Source organism: Astatotilapia calliptera, chromosome 17, assembly GCF_964374335.1.
Source record: "Astatotilapia calliptera chromosome 17, fAstCal68.1, whole genome shotgun sequence".
NCBI classification, from domain to species: domain Eukaryota; kingdom Metazoa; phylum Chordata; class Actinopteri; order Cichliformes; family Cichlidae; genus Astatotilapia; species Astatotilapia calliptera.
In genome coordinates, this window is record NC_137438.1 from 18255895 (window position 1) to 18274682 (window position 18788).

The 18788-nt window shown below is 40.9% G+C and overlaps 2 protein-coding genes across 4 annotated transcripts; one reads left to right on the forward strand and one right to left on the reverse strand.

Moving 5' to 3' along the window:
• Positions 1-1812: 1812 nt before the first annotated feature.
• Positions 1813-8463, reverse strand: fbxo7 (F-box protein 7). 2 transcript variants are annotated; one of them, XM_026146633.2, is made up of 10 exons: positions 8375-8463; positions 7167-7292; positions 6840-7083; positions 5118-5369; positions 4890-5034; positions 4713-4796; positions 4538-4633; positions 3056-3232; positions 2446-2486; positions 1813-2217 (listed from the first exon to the last, which is right to left on the reverse strand). In XM_026146633.2, the coding sequence occupies exons 1-10, from the start codon at positions 8407-8409 to the stop codon at positions 1909-1911; spliced, it is 1509 nt and encodes a 502-aa protein (XP_026002418.2). In that variant the 5' UTR covers positions 8410-8463; the 3' UTR covers positions 1813-1908. The 2 variants fall into 2 exon arrangements, with proteins under 2 accessions (XP_026002418.2, XP_080148152.1); XM_080292026.1 differs by having other exon boundaries at positions 8316-8458.
• A 1565-nt stretch (positions 8464-10028) lies between these two features.
• Positions 10029-13950, forward strand: rtcb (RNA 2',3'-cyclic phosphate and 5'-OH ligase). 2 transcript variants are annotated; one of them, XM_026146632.2, is made up of 12 exons: positions 10029-10228; positions 10658-10736; positions 10818-10885; positions 10962-11061; positions 11255-11411; positions 11480-11636; positions 11723-11882; positions 11975-12150; positions 12643-12831; positions 12907-13017; positions 13102-13221; positions 13310-13950. In XM_026146632.2, exons 1-12 carry the CDS (start codon positions 10136-10138, stop codon positions 13415-13417), a joined length of 1518 nt encoding a protein of 505 aa, XP_026002417.1. In that variant the 5' UTR covers positions 10029-10135; the 3' UTR covers positions 13418-13950. The 2 variants fall into 2 exon arrangements, with proteins under 2 accessions (XP_026002417.1, XP_026002416.1); XM_026146631.2 differs by lacking the exon at positions 10029-10228 and adding an exon at positions 10363-10503.
• The last annotated feature ends 4838 nt before the right edge of the window (positions 13951-18788 follow it).

The window sequence follows — 18788 nt, forward strand, 5'->3', positions numbered from 1 at the left end:
ACTAATGAAATTAATATTTCATTTTTGTACTTACTCGTTTAATATCATTATATATTTTTAACATGAATCATTTAATTAATAATAAAGTTTATGAATAAACTTTTTAGACAAAAATAAAGATTTAAAGAACATTGTAAAGTAAAATCTCATGTTTTCTACTGATAATTTTGTGTTACAGATATGAAAACATTATTTAAATATAGGGATATAAAATAACTATAAGGATATAATAATACTACAACCTATAGCAATAATTTTACATACTACTATAAGAATATATGAGTTATTTCCAAGTTTCTCTTCGTTCACAGCCATTGACATGTCGAAGAGGTTAACACGTGAGGAGCGGATCGAAATTGTGTTGATATCTGGTGAACGCAGTAACCGGGTCATTGCAGCAGATTTCAATGCAAGACACCCTACGAGACCACCCATCGCCCATGCTACAGTCAGCAAACTGCTTGCTAAGTTTTGTGAAACTGGTTCAGTGTTGGATTTGCAAGAAAAGTGTCACTAATGAAGAAACATCAGTGGCTGTTCTAGCTTCATTCAGCAAGAGCCCACAGCATAGCACTCGCCGCATGTCACTGAGACTGGCATTAGTCGAACATCCCTTTGGCGGATATTAGCTACTCACAAATGGCACCCTTACAAACTCCAGCTACTGCAGCATCTCAACAAGGATGACCCAGATCGGCGCACAGAATTTGCAGAATGGGCAAAACAAAAATTGGAACAGGACCCTCAGTTCACGCAGAAGATTTTGTTCAGTGATGAGGCAAACTTTTATGTGAATGGTGAAGTTAACAAACAAAACCACCGCTATTGGTCTGACACTAACCCACACTGGATGGATCCCTCCAAAACTGTTGGAACAACAAAAGTGATGGGTTGGTGTGGTATATGGGGTACAACGATAGTGGGTCCATTCTTCATCAATGGAAACCTCAAGGCCACTGGATATTTGAAATTGCTACATGATGATGTGTTTCCCTCTTTATGCACTGAAGCTGGCACGTTCCCTGAGTTTTTCCAGCAAGATGGTGCACCACCACATTATGGGTGCCAGTTTCCTGGAAAGTGGATTGGTCATCGTGGGCCAGTTGAATGGCCCCCAAGGTCTCCCGATCTGACCCCCTTAGACTTTTATCTTTGGGGTCATCTGAAGGCAATTGTCTATGGTGTGAAGATACGAGATGTGCAGCACCTGAAACTACAGATACCGGATGCCTGTGCTGGCATTTCTCCTGCGGTGTTGCTATCAGTGTGTGAAGAGTGGGAGAAGAGGGTTGCATTGACAATCCAACACAATGGGCAGCACAGTGAACACATTTTGTAAGTGGTCAGAAACTTGTAAATAACTCATGAAAGAATAAAGTTACGTTGAAACCAAGCACACCATTGTTTTTCTTGTGACATTACCAATAAGTTTGATGTGTCACATGACCCTCTTCCTATTGAAAAAACAAAAGTTGTATCCAAGATGGCCGACTTCTAAATGGCCACCATGGTCACCACCCATCTTGAGGAGTTTGCCCCCTCACATATACTAATGTGCCACAAACAGGACTTTAATATCACCAACCATTCCCATTTTATTACGGTGTATCCATATAAATGGCCCACCCTGTAGATTGCATTTTTTAATTGACATTTTTCAAACTTCTTCTGTTTGATGTTTAACCCATAAATAAATGGCTGTCACATAAAATTATAACTTTAAATTAAAATGTTTACTTTTTTGTCTTTGTGGAATAAAAGGATTTAAAGATTTTGTTCAGTTGTGAGGTTATAAATGATTCCCAGACAGAATGTTTTAAATTCTGATTTTATTGTGAAAATGAATTTTTGTCAACCCGGAGTCAAACAGGAAGTTGTGTCATTGATATGTGATCAGTGACGGAGTGATCAGATGAATCCTCGTCGGATGTCTGAAGGTCGCCCTCCTGTTGGTCGGATTCTGTGGAAGTCGTGGCGAGGTCGTCTGTGCGGGTCTGCGAGCGGGCCTATGGGGTCGTAGCGGGGGCGGGGGAGTAGGCCGTGGGGCAGGTTTGGTCGCTGATCGTATTCTCCACCGATGATGCCCGGCACCGGGGGGAAGTGAGGGTAGGGGATGGGGTGGAAGATGTCTCCTGGATGGAAAGGCAGGAGGGGGCGGGGGCGGGTCGGGGCAGCGTTTCGAAGTTCAGAGCGAAACTTGTACGACTTTTTGTAGAGCTGGAAAACAAATAAAATCAAATTAAATTATTTACACAAAAAATCCCAAAAAAAAAAAATCAACAACAAATCACATTAAAGCTTAAATTCTGCGAGCTATCATCAATCTGCCCCACATTAGTCTAATTTATTATTACCTTAAAATATTCATATTAAAAACGACACATTAGGAGGTTTTAAGAGTTTACAGTTCTTTAGTTATTTACTTTGATGAAGTGTGTTTCTCACCTCTTTCCAGTCTGTGTCTCTGGATCTGCCTGAGCCTGAATCTGAAAAACGGCAAACACAATCAGTCACTTTAATTATAATGATTTTGTTGAAAAACTGGACAATCACAATGAATCAATCAATAAATTTAATTGACTCATTTCACAACTTCAAATCTGTGTAAATTTAGAAAATATTTTGATACTTTTTAGTTTATTTATTTCTAAAAACTATCTTAAACACGGTGGACATTCAGGTGTTTCCCCCACAATTTCTGCTTATTTGTGGAGAAAATAATGACTGATTTGTTTTTACATTTTTTAAATGTTATTTTCTTTTTTAATGCTGTCATTTAAATTATCTTATTCAGATTCTAATATTTAATGTAGAGTAAGCTGTTTAAAACTTCACTGAAAATTATTTAATTAATAAGTAAATTAAGACATTATAACAGGTTTTAATAAGTTAAGGGTGTTCTAAGGGTGAAAAATAGAAAAAAAATCAAGAACATCTAAAAAGCAAGAAAAAGAACATTTAAACAGTGTCAGTGGAACATTTGACCCATAGTTAGAGAAATTTGCAGAAATAATTGTAAAAATAAATGAAATAGTTTTAGGGACTCTTTTTCCACCTGCGAAGTCGCGGCGGTACAGGTGTCTCCACAGCGACGAGTCTGCTGTGGCGACGTTGAAGTGCCGGCTTACCGCCGACAGTCTGACCACAGAGCGAACGTCGAGCAGGCGGAGGACTCGGAGGAGCAGCTCCGGAGGAAGAGCAGGCAGACCGAACGCCACGGGGAGAGCCATCGCTGAAACACATCACAGACTGTCAGTACCAGACATTAGCATGTTAGCACGTTAGCATCTGCTTACAGAGAAACATCATCAATGAAAACGCGACTCAAGCTCATATGAGTCAAACAAGCTGTTCCTCTAAAGCAGCTTCCTAAATGTTTCGGGACAGATTTTACTAGAATTCTTCGGGATATTAACATGAAATAGTTTATTACAAAACAAATGAGTTTGTGTGAAAAGAAAAACTAGAAAAGGAAACTCTGTATGAACTCAAGTCTGAAAGTAAAAAACGAATTTAAGATGGCAAAATAATCTGTAATCCTTTTTTTTTTTTTTTTTTTAACTCATGGCTTCAAAGGTTGGGATGAAACCTTTCATGGACACTCATATAAGTTCTTTATCCAACACTTTTTTACTACAAATAAAAGTTATTTGTTCTTTGGTATTTAAATAAGATGATGTAGTTGATAAAATGGGATTTCGATCAAAATATGTTTTGATCATAAGAAACGTAAAATTGAGTGTCATCTACATGTAACTTTTAAAGCTGCTAATCTTCTCAGTTCGAAGCACATAGAAGTCAAACACCAGAGGACCTAAACTGGAACCCTGGGGAACACCGTAGGTCACAGGTGTCGAACTCCAGGCCTCGAGGGCAGATGTCCTGCAGGTTTTAGATGTGTCCTTGATCCAACACAGCTGATGTAAATCACTAAATGACCTCCTCAACATGTCTTGAAGTTCTCCAGAGGCCTGGTAATGAACTAATCATTTGTTTCAGGTGTGTTGACCCTGGGTGAGATCTAAAACCTGCAGGACACCGGCCCCCGAGGTCTGGAGTTTGACACCCCTGCCCTAGGTGATAAAATACAGAATAAATTTGACTTTTAGAGGCACTTACTGCTAATTTATGGTGAAGTTATTTAATAATGTAATCCCCTTACATAATGCAAGTGAACAGTTTAAGAGACGCTTTAATTACATGTCAAAATGTCTTAAAATTTATAATAAAGCTGCAAATTCAAGGAGTAATCTTTTAATTTTGTATAACTTTAAATAACTTTCATTAAGATTTTGATTGGTTAATATAATTCTCTTTGCCCTGTATGTTTTTTATGAGTGGGATTTTGAGTTTTACATTTTAATTTTAATGAAATTGAACATCGATTTAAATAAAATCTTTCTTAAACTCACTAAAAGCTGTAACATGGCTAATGTTCACAGCAATTTAACTTCTCTGAGGTTTTCTCTGATTAAAGCTGATGAACTGGATGATGTCAGCACCAACATGTTGTGACTCATCTGAGAGGGGGCGTTACCTTCTCTGGCGGTGGCGATCAGTGGGTACGCCAGCTGGTCTTTGAAGAGTCGGGACAGTTTGCTGAGGTCTTTAAATGCTGCTGCAGCACTTCCTCCTGAACAACATCAGACACAGAAAATTAATCAAAGACGCTCCTGTGCTGGTGGCGTTATGCCAACCAATCACAGCTTTACCTGGCCACTCATTGGTCACGTAGCTGGATGCATTCAGACATAGTTTGCGGACAGTGTCGACCGTTTCTGTAACCTTCAGAGTCGCTGCATGAAGAAGAAAAAGGTCAGAAACACAGTGGGAGTTGAACACTAAAAGGTCAAAGAAAAATAAATTCAGCCCATTTAAAGAGGACTCACTGTTCATGACGAGCATTGGGCCCATGCACACAGCCACCACCGAGGCCAGGCTGCTCTCACACAGAGGATGAGTGTACTGCAGCTTGTAGACTCCACCTGCACACCTCCATCCAGCAGGCATCTCACCGGGCTTCAGCTCGGTGCCCTGTGGAGGCGCACACACTTACTCAAAGCGTCTGCCTTCACCTGTTTACTCAGCAGGATATTAACCTGTCCCCCTCGCCTCACCTGAGCAATGAACCCAGTCTCGAGCATCAGGAGATGTCCGGCCACCATGATGGCATCATTGGGACTTGTTGGCTGGGCCGTGTGGTACAGGAGCTCCAGAGAGAGTGGTGCCTGACCCTCCTCGGCCTCACTGCACAGCATTGGCTCCCAGATGGAGGCTGAAGATTCAGAGTCCAGCATCTCACAGGATGGCTGGGACTCTGAAAGGACTGCAGGACCGGCAGCCCCACTGACACTGCTGCTGCTGCTCGGCTGTTTACCAACAACAAAACTGTGAGCTTGGGCACGTCTACGCCCCATCGTCAGGTCTGATGAGTGACGCGGCACAGGCTAAAATAATCTGCTGTTGTTTCTTTGTTATAATAACTTAAAATATAAAACAGACATGAACAACATCAAAAACAACAACCTGCCATAAACAGGTCAAGGCTGATCTCCTTTAATGTTACAGCTGACCACAAACATCAAAACACAGTCAGATCCATAAGTATGTGAACAATGATGCCTCTGCTGACCAGCCTTTGAAAATGCAGGACTCTAATTGGCTGAAATTCCTGAACAGTCAACGCAACACTTTGTTGTCTTCTCGAGTTAAAGCTCAAAGTCTTATTGTTTGATATGAAATATTCTGTGATGACCCACGAGGCTAAACTACCAAGGCTCTGTCAGTTTTCAAATACTTGTGGTGACAACTGTAAAAGACAAACAGCAAGGGGCCTGGATGGGAACCTTGTGGAACACCGTACGATTATAAATCAGTGTTTGTCTTCATTTTCAGAATGATAGGGAATTTTAAAATACCATCAAACCATTACACAGATTTAACGCCCACTATGCTCTTCCAGTGAGTTTGTTTTTATTTTTTGGCACCAGTAACACTGGAGACCATCTCCTGCAATGGGTAAAGCTCATCCTTTTAAACCTTTGCAGAACTTTGTTTTTCTCTCCAGCTGTTCATGAGACGCACATCTGTAAGGATTTAAAAGCGCCCCAAGCACCAAATATATAAATGCTTCTCAGGCTGACTGAGACTTCGCTATTTAAAAATGTGTCTGGTGATGTGAAGCTGAGGATGTGTCTGAAAATGCTCCGTTAGACTCCTGCAGCTTTCCAGATGTGAAGATTTCTACTGCTGCGAGAGAGCCGGTGCTTCCACGATGAAGGCTGGCACGCCCATGACTTTTAACTGTTCTTTAATCCAAAGTTCCCTGAAAGCTTGTAAGTATCAGGTGAGAAAGCTTTTGAACCTGTGAATTCGTCCAGCTCCAAACAAAACATCTCAGGTTTCAGAGGCACAGCTGGTTCACCTAAACACTTTCAGTCTGATGCTGCTGATGCAAACTGAGATGAGTCAGAGTGTCATCAGTGTTGGATGATATGAAATTAAGTGTGTCCTCGTGTGGATCCACAGAAGAGAAGCTGTGAGGGGGGTGTGGCCCTTTAAACCAGCTTTAACCCTTGCTGTGTGCTCTGTGGTGTGTCTGTATTTGCGAATTATTTTATGTTATAATTCAGCTCATAAAAACACGAGAAAGTAAAACAGAAACTGTGCACTGAAGCCAGAAGTATGTGGATGCTTTCTGGGCCTGTTTCTGATCTCTGGCCGAGGCAGTCTACAGTCTGTGTAGACTGACCTCCCACACATGGACTGGAAACAGGCTCGATATGTCTCACACACCTATCCAGCCCACCTGAACAACCTGCTGGAGGTGAACATCATACCTGAGTGGAGGCCATGATGGGGGTCTGCTGGCTTTGCCTCTGGTTTGCAGAGCTCTTGGCTGCCGTGTAGGTGGAGCTTGTAGACGAGGCTGAGCTGGTTGAACCGGCGGCAGCTGTGGCTTCAGACTGAGGCAGATGGACACAGATCAAATCTCCGGACACGATGCCGCAGGATGCCAAAGTCTGAGCAGTGTCCGTGAGCAGCTTGGAGCCGTTCAGAGACAAACCAAACTCTGTGTCTGAACTGAAGCGCAAGTAGGGAGTCAAATAACTGAAACTTTATAAACCACAACTCAGATTACAGAGTTAGACATGTGCAGCACCGACCTGAGTCCATGTGAGGACAACAGCATCTCCTGGATGTGATCTCTGAGCTCTTTCAAACTGGGATCTTCTCCAAGTAACTCCACCCGGCTGGTCTGCCTGTTGATTCGAACTCGCAGCTTCATGATGCTGCTCACACACAGACACAGGAAGAGGACTCACACTAAGTAATGCACAGACTGCAGAGGGCCATGATGCTCTTAACAGAACTGTATTCACATGTTTGGATTTTATATCACGCAGTCTGATTTTTCATATAATTTTATTTCCATGTTGTATTTAATATTTTATTTATATGCAACTTTGTTTTATTCCTTTATTATTATTATTATTATTCAAAGGAGCTTGCAAAGAAAAGAGTCTGGACTTCTTTAAGTTACTTGAAGAGGTTTCACCTCTCATCCGAGAAGCTTCTTCAGTTCTGAGAACCTTCACAGACATTATTATTATTATTATATTTTTTCTTTATTTTAATCATCTTTCTATTAATGTTTAATTGTTTCATTTCTAATTTTTACTAATAATTATTATTTTTGTATGCAATTGTATTCATTTCTTTAGTATGTATTAATCTATTTCATTTTTTGTTATCAGGTTCTTATTTTTCGTTTCTTATTGTATTTGTCTTTCTCATAAAAATATGTTGTCAAATTTCACTAAAAACAGATAAAAAGTGAATGGAGTCTGGTGAAAAGATTCCAGCTGCTAAATCAGATCATCAGTGAACAGTGACGTAATATCTAATGAACTTTAACTAACATTAATTTAATCTGTGCACATATTAAAAAAGTATCACGTGATTTTTACTGTGCACAAAGTGACTCTGATTCAAATCCAAACCTCACAGTAAACTTTAGCTCATTAAGTACGAAACCTCATTACAAATCTGCCAAATTTAACTTTTGATGAGTCACTAATGACGTTTTGAAATTTCTTAGCAGCTTTAGCTCCGCTTTACCGCTAAAACGTCACATTTAGAGGATTTTCGTTCATTTTGCGCTGATTTCAGAGCGTCGTTGGTTCTCTGTGAGGTAGAAAAATATGTAAAGAGCTGCGTGAAAACAAACGTTTCGTTTTCGTTTCCGCAGTCTTATCGTTAGCTAACGTTTCACTGACGCTGCTGCTGCTTAGCGCGGGTTAGTGTTAACTAACCGGGTTAAGGAGCGTTTGTAGTCCTGAAAGCTGGAAGTCAAACAGAAGAACACTCACACCGTGAACTACCGGGAAAACATCCACGACTCTTCATGTGCTTCTCTGTAAACACACAAACCTGCAGCGCCCCAAAACACGCACACACCGCTTCCGGGATGGATTTTCATAATACAACACGTCGAGGGCACTCAAATCAAAAGTTTATAAACCAAAGTTGTTTTTTTTTAAAAATCGTAATAATTCTGTTAGAATAAATGTATTATGCCGTAAAAAGGCCCAACTTTTCAAAATAACAACTTTTATTAAATTAGATGCATGTATTTATATTTTTTATTTATATGTACGCATGCATTATGTTGCTTTGTGTAGATTCTGCTTTTGTTTTGAAGGCTTGTCACTAAACTTCCTGAATCATTATCCAAAATAAACTTTCGTAAAACTACAAATACGGCAACCGGGCTGCATAAAATCCTGAGTATTCTCCAGAACATTTCGATTGGTATGAATAAATCTGCAGGGGAGATAAAATTAATCATCTTTATATACTGTTTAAATAACGGCATTTTATGTTCCCCAAAAGGTTGATTCTGTTCATCTGGACGTAGCTTTGTCAGTGGGAGAAACGTTTCATCACTCATTCAAGTGACTTCTTCAGTCTCAGCTGACTGTGGGTTTCCCCAGCATTATAAACAGTACATTTGCACGATAACTGAAACTAGCCCACTGAATGAACGGTGGGCTGTGAGGTCAGTTCCTTGATCATTAATATGCAAATTATCATTATCATTGATCCATAACCACTGATCGAAGCCCGTTGATCAAAGCCCGTTGATCAATGGTACTCATTGACCATGAGTACCATTCACAGAGAGTTGGGAAATGTCTGCAATCACAGCATTGTAAGATAGTGAAAGATGTACCCTTACTGTATTTTCTGCTGAAAGTAGAAGAAAAACAAGATGATGGTTTAAGTTGAAAATTTCCGCTTCTTATTTCTGTCTATTATATCTTGAGATCATTTAATGAATTCACAGGTCAGTGCTGCTCTCTCTTTCTTTGCTAATATAAGTCAGTGGATCTCACTCAGCAGTGTCTGTCTCTGTCATTTATCTCCATAGTAACCATCTCAGTATTTATTATATAATATTTATTTAATGACGCTTTGAATCTCCAAAAATTCAGTGATTAAAAAGCCAAGAAGCTGGATGTAATTCAGCCAAAGACTCTATGTGGAGCACTTTTATTCCACAACAGTATTGCCATGACAAGAAAAAGAAATCAGAAAAGAAAAAACAAATTAGTGACTGATGGAAAGAGCAGACTGAACACACAGTTCAGGAGGACAGGGCCGTGTCTTATTTGCAGCGTGGGCCACCAGAATACCCAGAAATCATAAATACATCATCGATGAACGACAGCAAAGGTTGTCGGAAATGACTGAAAGGGAAGGGTTTAGTTTATGATTCACAATACAGCAAGGACACGTGTGAGTGTGGGAGCACTGTCACGGGCAGGAACTCCTCACAGAGGGCAGGAAGTGTTTCCATCACAGAAATTGAACCCGCAGAGCAGGAGGAGCAGAGAGATCCTGGAGCACGTCCACACACTGCTGTTCTACTGAGGATAATACCGCATAGAGAATAACCGTGGAACACTGAACAGTAGGTGGCAGTAATGCGCGTGCAGCCTGTTGAGCGTAGAAGAAAAAGAAGCCGAAGAAGACTCTTTTCTTCGGCTTCTTTTTCTAATCTTACATTAGACAGCCAGTGAAACGCGGCGTTAAAGAGTGAGATTTGCCGTTTTTGGTCGTTTGTGGAGTCATGAGTCGCAGTTACAATGATGAGCTGCAGTTTCTGGATAAAATCTCCTCCACCTCCTGGAGAATCAAAAAGGGCTTCGTCCCCAACATGCAGGTACGAGCTAACAGATAACAGCTCACAGCTAGCTGGTAACGTGGCTGGGCTGACAGCTGCAGGTGACTTGATTAAACACAGGTGTCCACGGCATGAGAGGAGAACATCAGAGACAGTAGAACACAGGAGCTGACGGAACCCCCGAGAAATGCCGAATAAGCACGAGGCTAAAAATGATTCTGAACAGCAGCACAAACTTAAAAACGCTTAAAATGATTTACGAAAGTTTTAAGTGTATCTGTTCTGCTCCACCCGCGGGTGGACGCTGGGAGGAGGTGACTCTGCTCCATTTTAGTTTATTTTCAGTTGGTTTCATTGTCTCACAGAAGAAAGATTCAGAATAATCATTAAAGCGAAGCAGGGACGCTCCTTAAAAGCTTTTATTTCCTCTGCTGTCACCTCTTGACTCCTCCTCCTTTTCCTCTTTAGGTGGAAGGAGTTTTCTACGTGAACGAGTCTCTGGAGAAGCTTATGTTCGAGGAGCTTCGTAATGCCTGCCGAGGAGGAGGTTGGTGACCTTTGAACCCCTCTGAGAGCCCCCTCTACCTGACCTCCACCCTCCTCATTTCTCTCTGTTCCTCCTCCTCAGGTGTGGGCGGGTTCCTTCCAGCCATGAAACAGATTGGGAATGTGGCGGCGCTGCCGGGGATTGTGAACGTGAGTGTTGCCGTTCTGTATGTGTCCACAGTAAATGTTTTGCTTCGTACTCAGGGTGTCTCTGATTGGTTGGCAGAAATCCATCGGCCTGCCAGATGTCCACTCTGGGTACGGATTTGCTATCGGGAACATGGCAGCCTTTGACATGGACAACCCCAATTCCGTGGTGTCTCCAGGTAGGAAGTACTATGATAAAACATAAGCAGGGTCCTCTAAAACCTGATGAAAAATGAATGGAGTTTGGTGGGAAGCTATGTGCAGGAAGTAAAAAAATCTTCCAACCTGTGGATTTCCCTGCTGTGGTCACCCGTCATGAAACTTACTCTGTGACCCACCCTGTTAAAACAGTACTTCCCATGTGCCCTCCAGGTGGCGTGGGCTTCGACATAAACTGCGGTGTCCGCCTGCTGAGGACAAACCTGGACGAGGGCGATGTCCAGCCGGTGAAGGAGCAGCTCGCTCAGTCACTGTTCGACCACATCCCTGTGGGAGTCGGCTCCAAAGGCGTCATCCCGATGGGCGCCAAGTAAGTAGAACAGAACAGACCTGCCTCTCCTCACCTGTGTGTCACCTGACTAATGCATGTGTCACCAGGGACCTGGAGGAGGCGCTGGAAATGGGCATGGACTGGTCTCTAAGGGAGGGCTACGCCTGGGCCGAGGATAAGGAGCACTGCGAAGAGTACGGGCGCATGCTGCAGGCCGACCCCAACAAGGTGTCCTCCAAGGCCAAGAAGAGAGGCCTGCCGCAGGTAGCCCTGCAGCTCACACCTGTGTTCACACCTGCAACCCTCTGCTGGTGTCTAAAGGTGTGTGTGTGTGTGTGTGTGTGTTGCAGCTTGGCACTTTGGGAGCAGGAAACCACTATGCTGAGATCCAGGTGGTGGATGAGATCTACAACGACTACGCCGCCAAGAAGATGGGCATTGACCACAAAGGCCAGGTGTGTGTGATGATCCACAGCGGCAGCCGAGGCCTCGGGCATCAGGTTGCCACAGGTACGAGTGCCGCCGAAATGGATCGCCGAATATTGCAAACCTTCACTTCTGCCTTTTAAATTATCAACGAAAACACCTGGTGATATTTACAGATGCTCTGGTTGCCATGGAGAAGGCGATGAAGCGTGACAAAATCACGGTGAACGATCGACAGCTGGCCTGCGCTCAAATCAACTCTCCTGAGGGGCAGGATTACCTGAAAGGCATGGCAGCCGCAGGAAACTACGCCTGGGTCAACCGCTCCTCCATGACCTTCCTCACCAGACAGGTACGCTCACCTGAGCCGCTCTCGGGTCATAAACGCACCGCTGCACCCGCCCTAACAAGAGAAGTGACCTCACATGGTGCTTAAAGCGCAGCTCTTCTCATGAAGAAGTGAGTTCCATGATCAGGAGGATGAACCCACTCTGTTCCACTCCGAGTCGGGGATTCGACGAATGCACTTAAACGCACCACAAATAATATAAAAATACAACTGTAAAAATCATTAATGTGATAGAAAATTCAATTTCTGCTTCTGTTCATTTGTTTTTTATTTTCGTTACATTTTTTATTAATTTTTTTAATCTTTTAACTTTTATTTAATTCATAATTTTTGTGTATTTCTTTTGTTTTCATTTCATTTATAGGATATTCTGTAATTTGAACTTCCGGCATCGGATTGCTGTAGAGTCTAATAATGTCCCGATTCTGCTATGATCGTTATGGGGAGAGGGTTTGGGTGAGCGGAGTCTGTAAAAGCAGTTTTCGTGTCTTTCAGGCCTTCTCCAAAGTGTTCGGTACGACGCCGGATGACCTTGACATGCACGTCATCTACGACGTCTCTCACAACATCGCCAAAGTGGAGGAGCACATTGTGGACGGGAAGCAGAGGACGCTGCTCGTTCACCGCAAAGGATCCACGCGAGCCTTCCCCCCTCACCACCCCCTCATCCCCGTCGACTACCAGGTAAGAGCACGTCATGTTCGTCTGTTTACTCGCCATCATGATGTGAGTCTTGCCTGAACTCGCTGCCATTTCCAGCTCACAGGTCAGCCGGTGCTCATCGGTGGGACGATGGGGACCTGCAGCTACGTCCTGACGGGGACCGAGCAGGGCATGATGGAGACGTTTGGGACCACCTGCCATGGAGCGGTACGAGTCTGAGCGCCCTTCGCGCTGTCACATGGTCAACCTTGGTTCGTTTCATGTCTTTAAGCAACTTCCTGTCTGTTTCAGGGCCGAGCGCTCTCTCGAGCAAAGTCACGCAGGAACCTGGACTTCCAGGACGTCCTGGACAAACTGGCCGACATGGGCATTGCCATCCGGGTGGCATCGCCCAAACTGGTGATGGAGGAGGTGAGGGGGAGGAGTCAGGGTGGGTTTTTATGCACTTTAAGCTGTTTTCTGTTTGCGTCTGACTTTTTTTTTTTTTTTTTTTGTTAAGGCTCCTGAATCATACAAAAACGTGACAGACGTGGTGAACACGTGTCACGAGGCTGGCATCAGCAAGAAGGCAATCAAACTGAGGCCGATCGCTGTCATCAAAGGATGAAGCTGAACCACAGAAATGACTCATGGGCGAAAGATGATAAACACGACTTTTCTGTTTGGAGAGAATTTACGTTAAAGAAGGATTTAAAAAAAAAATAAAATAAAAAAAAAGACATTCTGTTTTTGTTTGGTTGCCAAGAAAACCAGATCGCACTGCAGTGGAGGTCAGAGGTCACCTCTCAGGACTGAAGTGGCCGCTGTAGTTTCCAGTTTCTGCTTCATGAGCTCTCTGAGACACGTCCTCAGAAATGAGCGGCTGCACTTCTTGCAGATCAAAAAACGAGCCGCTGCGGCTGAAATTTTTCTCCACTCAGCATGAAGTGAGTCCCAGAAGAAAAGCTGGATCTGAATCCTTTGAGATAAATGCAGAAATCTGCTTTCATTTCAGTGTGCTCACACTACTGCAATAAAAATCGAATTCATGCCTTAAATGTGCGTAATAACGAAGACTGTCTGAGAAAACGTAAACATGTTTAATTTCTGTTTAGTTTCCAAAAAAGATCGACTTCAATAAAGAACCAAGTGTGCAGTGAACGGGTTCAGTCTTTGTTTTCCACTGCCGCTGAGAATACAAACACCTGTGAAGTGTTTGGTCCACAGTGAGAAAAAAAGATTTTATAAAATGAAAACAGATGTGCTGTGGATGAATGATGTTCTCCTGTTTTAGGACGTAAATGTCAGAGCTGTGAGTTTAGCTTCTTCTCAAGAAGCAAAATTGAAAGAATTCGTGAATTTCTCATATTTTATTCCATTACATCTCAGGATCCACCTCTGGGAACGTTTCCGGACACGTTAACCAAATAAAAGCAGTCACATGATCTCTGTAGAGGAGGTAAAGTCAAAGTCACTGTCCTAATCCCACATGTAGGCTCAGAGATTTAATCTCACATTACGACTAGAGATGGCACGATACCACTTTTTTATGTCCGATACCGATATCATAAATTTGGATATCTGCCGATACCGATATGAATCCGATATAGTGTTTTTTAATCAACAAAACTGTTTTTTAAATATCTTGCTGCATTTTGTATAACTTCATACTCAAGTTTAAAACAACAACTACACTAAAGCTATTCTGTTATACCTGTATGCAAAAAAAAAAAAATTTCATAGTTCAGCAATACTGATCAATCTAATAAACTTAAACCTACACCATCCTCCCTATTCTGGTATTTTAAAGAGTACTTAGCATAAATATTAAGCAACCTAACTAATAGGGTTCCAACTCCCAGCAACAACAAAAATAAAAAAAATAGGGAACCACCCCTCACGCTCCACCTCATGATGTTTAATCGACGTAATCAACCTTAATTTGATGCAGTGTGAAAAAAAAATGCACAGAAATCAATTATTTTTCAAGAAATATTAAATAGATTCAACATCTTTCTTCAACAAAATTGCAGACTTCACAGATGGTGCCTTCCCAAAGGAAAAAGTACTATAGCTTACTAGGGTATATTAGACTTAACAGTTACTATATGCAGTAATGGACTTCTATACATTTTACATCAGATTAAAACTTTGGGTGTAAGATTCAGATAAATATTAAATAATTAAAAGCGAGACATTTTAAATGAGAATAAGAAAGAAAAGTATGTCTTTGTGCCCCCTTTTCCCTGTTAATGCCCTATCGGCCCCCCTGGCTAAACTTTTCTAGATCCGCCCCTGCACAGTTACCAGCGTCAGCTAAAGATCCTCGAGTAGAAAGTAATAATAAATACATTCTAACAACAGCTGATCAAGCTTAAACGTGCTGCTGTTGTTCAGCTGCTGGTTTCCTCTTTCTGGTGCAAAGTGGGCCAAAAGCAAACTAGAGACACGGACTCGCAACAGAAAAGCCGATCAGCTGATCATTAAGCAGTTTCATGATTGAAGTAGCAGCCGGAGAGGCAATCGCTCGTTAAGCTTAACGCAGGAATGCTTTACAAACATTCAGAGATGGACTTACACACTTGCTTTACTTCTCTCGGGGATAACTTTGTCGGAGATGAAATGCCGGGTTGCTAGCGAAGCTCCAAATGCTATCCAGACCACCGACAGGTCCTACATGCCACAGCCGCTCTATCACGTGATGCATACTGCTCCGACGTGCTAACGTTCTGAGGTGAGTTACGGCGTGTTGCAAGTTTTGTGAGGTGCTTTTGTGATATTTAATGGATCGGATTACATTTTTTATTTTTCTCCGATATCCGATCCAGTAATTTAGGTCAGTATCGGACCGATACCGATACGTAATATCGGATCGGTCCATCTCTAATTACGACAGCAAACAAAAAATTAAAGGAAATAATTTGCGTGGTTCAACAGGGTTAAAATAAAAACGTTATTACAGAACCTGAGACTGACTTTACTGAATGATATTTGCAGTTTCCTTCAAACATTTACATAAATTGAAGTTTACAAACTTGTCTAACATATTTAAGTCTTTATGATCATCAAGGACTGAGCTGCTTAACTACAGAAATAAACTTTTTTTTATGTGAGCTGTTAATATTAGTAATAACAGAGCCTGGATGTCACAATATTTCCTTTGTGCAGATGATGAAAAGAAATGCAAATCTTTTCAAATTAAAGACCCCAAATAATTCACAAGGATGTAGGACTGAATTTATTAATTTACAAATACTTCACTTTGTCAATATTATTAATATACATCTTAGTTGTAAACTTTGCTTAGCTATTGTGGCACGAATATACCTCCATACATCATATAAAATGAAGCCAATTTCTGAATTTTTACTGCATCTTTATCCAGATATATAAATAAAAAAAGGATGAGGTGGCTGATTAGTGAACACTTTTTATGGACATTCAAACAGAAGGTTCAAAAATAAAAGTCAACACATTTCACCATCAATAAAATGTATTTATTTGGCAATTTTTCAGTTCTCTCTCTGCTCAGGACCACTTACAGGAAAATATAACCTGAAAATTCAAACATCCATTAAATCCTTTAAATTAAAAAAAAAACCCAAAAAAACCCTGATTCTGCTTTTTTGTGGGTTGACGGATTTGCAGAGCTGACCCTTAGTGTCGGCGTGAATACTTCTACGGTATAAAAAAGTCACTTCAAGCTGATGGGGCATGAACAACATGTGGAGGTGCACATTTTTCTATAGAGACTACAAGGTGTAGATCCTGGTGTTAGTGTAACAGCTGAGTGTTTTTTAAAAGCGTTCGGCATTTGCAGAAAGGGAGATATTAAACAAGCAATAATTCCAGTCTTTCATTTACAGTCATTAGAAACAGGTGCTCATCAGGTGTAGTTTTACTTTGGACAGAGCTAAGCTAGTCATTTACAGTCTTTATGCTAAGCTAAGCTAAACAGTAAACTCTCAGACTTGAAGTAAAATCCAGCTGAGCATCTCCCTGAAGGAAAGTTTTAATTTCGCTACAGACATTCTTTTAAAAGAAAGGTCACCTAAAAAAACAAAAACAAAAAAACCCCCCAACTTCCCCCCCAAAAAACCCTGACATTTAATAAATGTTTTTGTATTTCTATAGAAGACAACTTGAGTGCATTTTTGTATCAACGCTGGGACCTTTTTTAAATTTTCAGTGGCGGAATATGGCTTTTATATGTTGCTAAGAAATTTACAGTCTGAGAAAATCCAAATCCAAACTGCAATTAGTTTCGTTTAGCACAAAGACTGAAATCAAGGGTAACGAAATCAGAGAAACTGCTAATCAGCGTGTCATCAAAACAGCTACCAGTCAACATAGCTAACATTACAAAGGGTATAAGCAGCCACTGTAATGTTGGGTTTTTTTTTTGTTTGTTTTTTTACATCCTTTTAGCTTTGACCATCTTTGTGATATACTAACATCATCATGGTTATGTTTAATTTTCATTGTTATTAATTAGGAATAAAACATTTGAAGCCTTTTAAAAACAGGTACCCCCCCCCCCAAAAAAAAAAACCCAAAACAAAACCCTGTACCCTATAGATCCTTTTAGCCTAGCTTAACATAACGCGGAAATTGAAATGGGAGGAACCGCAAGCCTAGCCTACACTGGCAAAAAAAAAAAAACAAAGACAAAAGACTCACACATTTAATAACTACTGTAAATAATTTCAATAACAATGGATTTTTTTTGGATAAAAATATAGAAATGACAGATCTTTGTTTTAGCAGCAATTAGCATTAGCTTGTTAGCTAAACCAGATAAAACTAAAATCTACCTTTAATTAGGTAACAGGCCTCTTTAGCTATTTATACTAAGCTGGGTTAAAGTTGCGGTAACAACACTGGTCAATTTATAAATGGGACATAATGTTCAAAATGCTAATAAAATAATTTCTAACCACAGATATTTGTAGCTAAGCAGGCTAACTGTTTTCGCGTACTTAGCTTGGCAGCTTTTATTAACCTAACATCATTGAGTGAGTTCTTTCATATCACCAGAGAACTGAGGTGGATTATATCAGAGCCAGAAACCAATTGCCCTGCGTTAAACCATGTATTTAGACCACTAGCACTTTGCTAGGTCTATGGAAGCCCACATCTGCCAAAAATAAACTATTTACAATTTTTTTTTTTTAAAAAGCTGAAAATATTCACATTTTAGTTCAGGCTCACTATGAATGTGATATTCGTATTTGTCTAATAAAGAAAATGTTTTTCTTTTTATTTCAAATGCATTAATATCAGATATTGTTTGAAGAGATAGCATCTTTAAATTCACCACAGAGGAGAAAAACCAACTGTATTACAGTTAACTGAAAAGGTAAACAATGATTTAATGACATTTCATTAGATTTTTGTTGTCATCAAATCCGTTCTGCATCATTAATTGGCAAACTGTACATCCAATTCAATCCGTGTTAATATGCAGCTGACAACTGTTACTCCTCAAATAAATATTCGCTTTTTGGGTAAATTACGGAGCCTTTTCTTTAAAGAAAAAAAAAAATTACTATCGTTGATTAGATTTTTTCCCCCGCTGGATTTCTTGAGAGTGTAAGATGTCCCCTTTTAACTGGAACCAACAATTTCAGGCACTTTCTCAGCAGGTTGTCCAAAGGCAACGTTTCAGGAAAATTACAGCAAATTACGATGAACACACCGACTTATTCAAACATTGGAAATATTTCCAGGGCGTCACAAAATCTGGAGGTGTGAAGAGCATCTGTACAGATTGTTGCTGTTTCAGGACAGTTATAACTGTTTAGCAGCTCCTTCACAGTAAAAGTGTTGCATAATGAATTGTCCTGAATTGTCACTGCAATATAAAATTAATCGAGCTGCTTCTGCAAACAGCAACGGTCTGTTTTTACAGGAGATTCGCATGATTTAGTTCCGATTTCTACGGTCCTCATATGCCAAGAAAAAGGAATGAAAGTTGTCCAAATTAGAGATGAACAGAT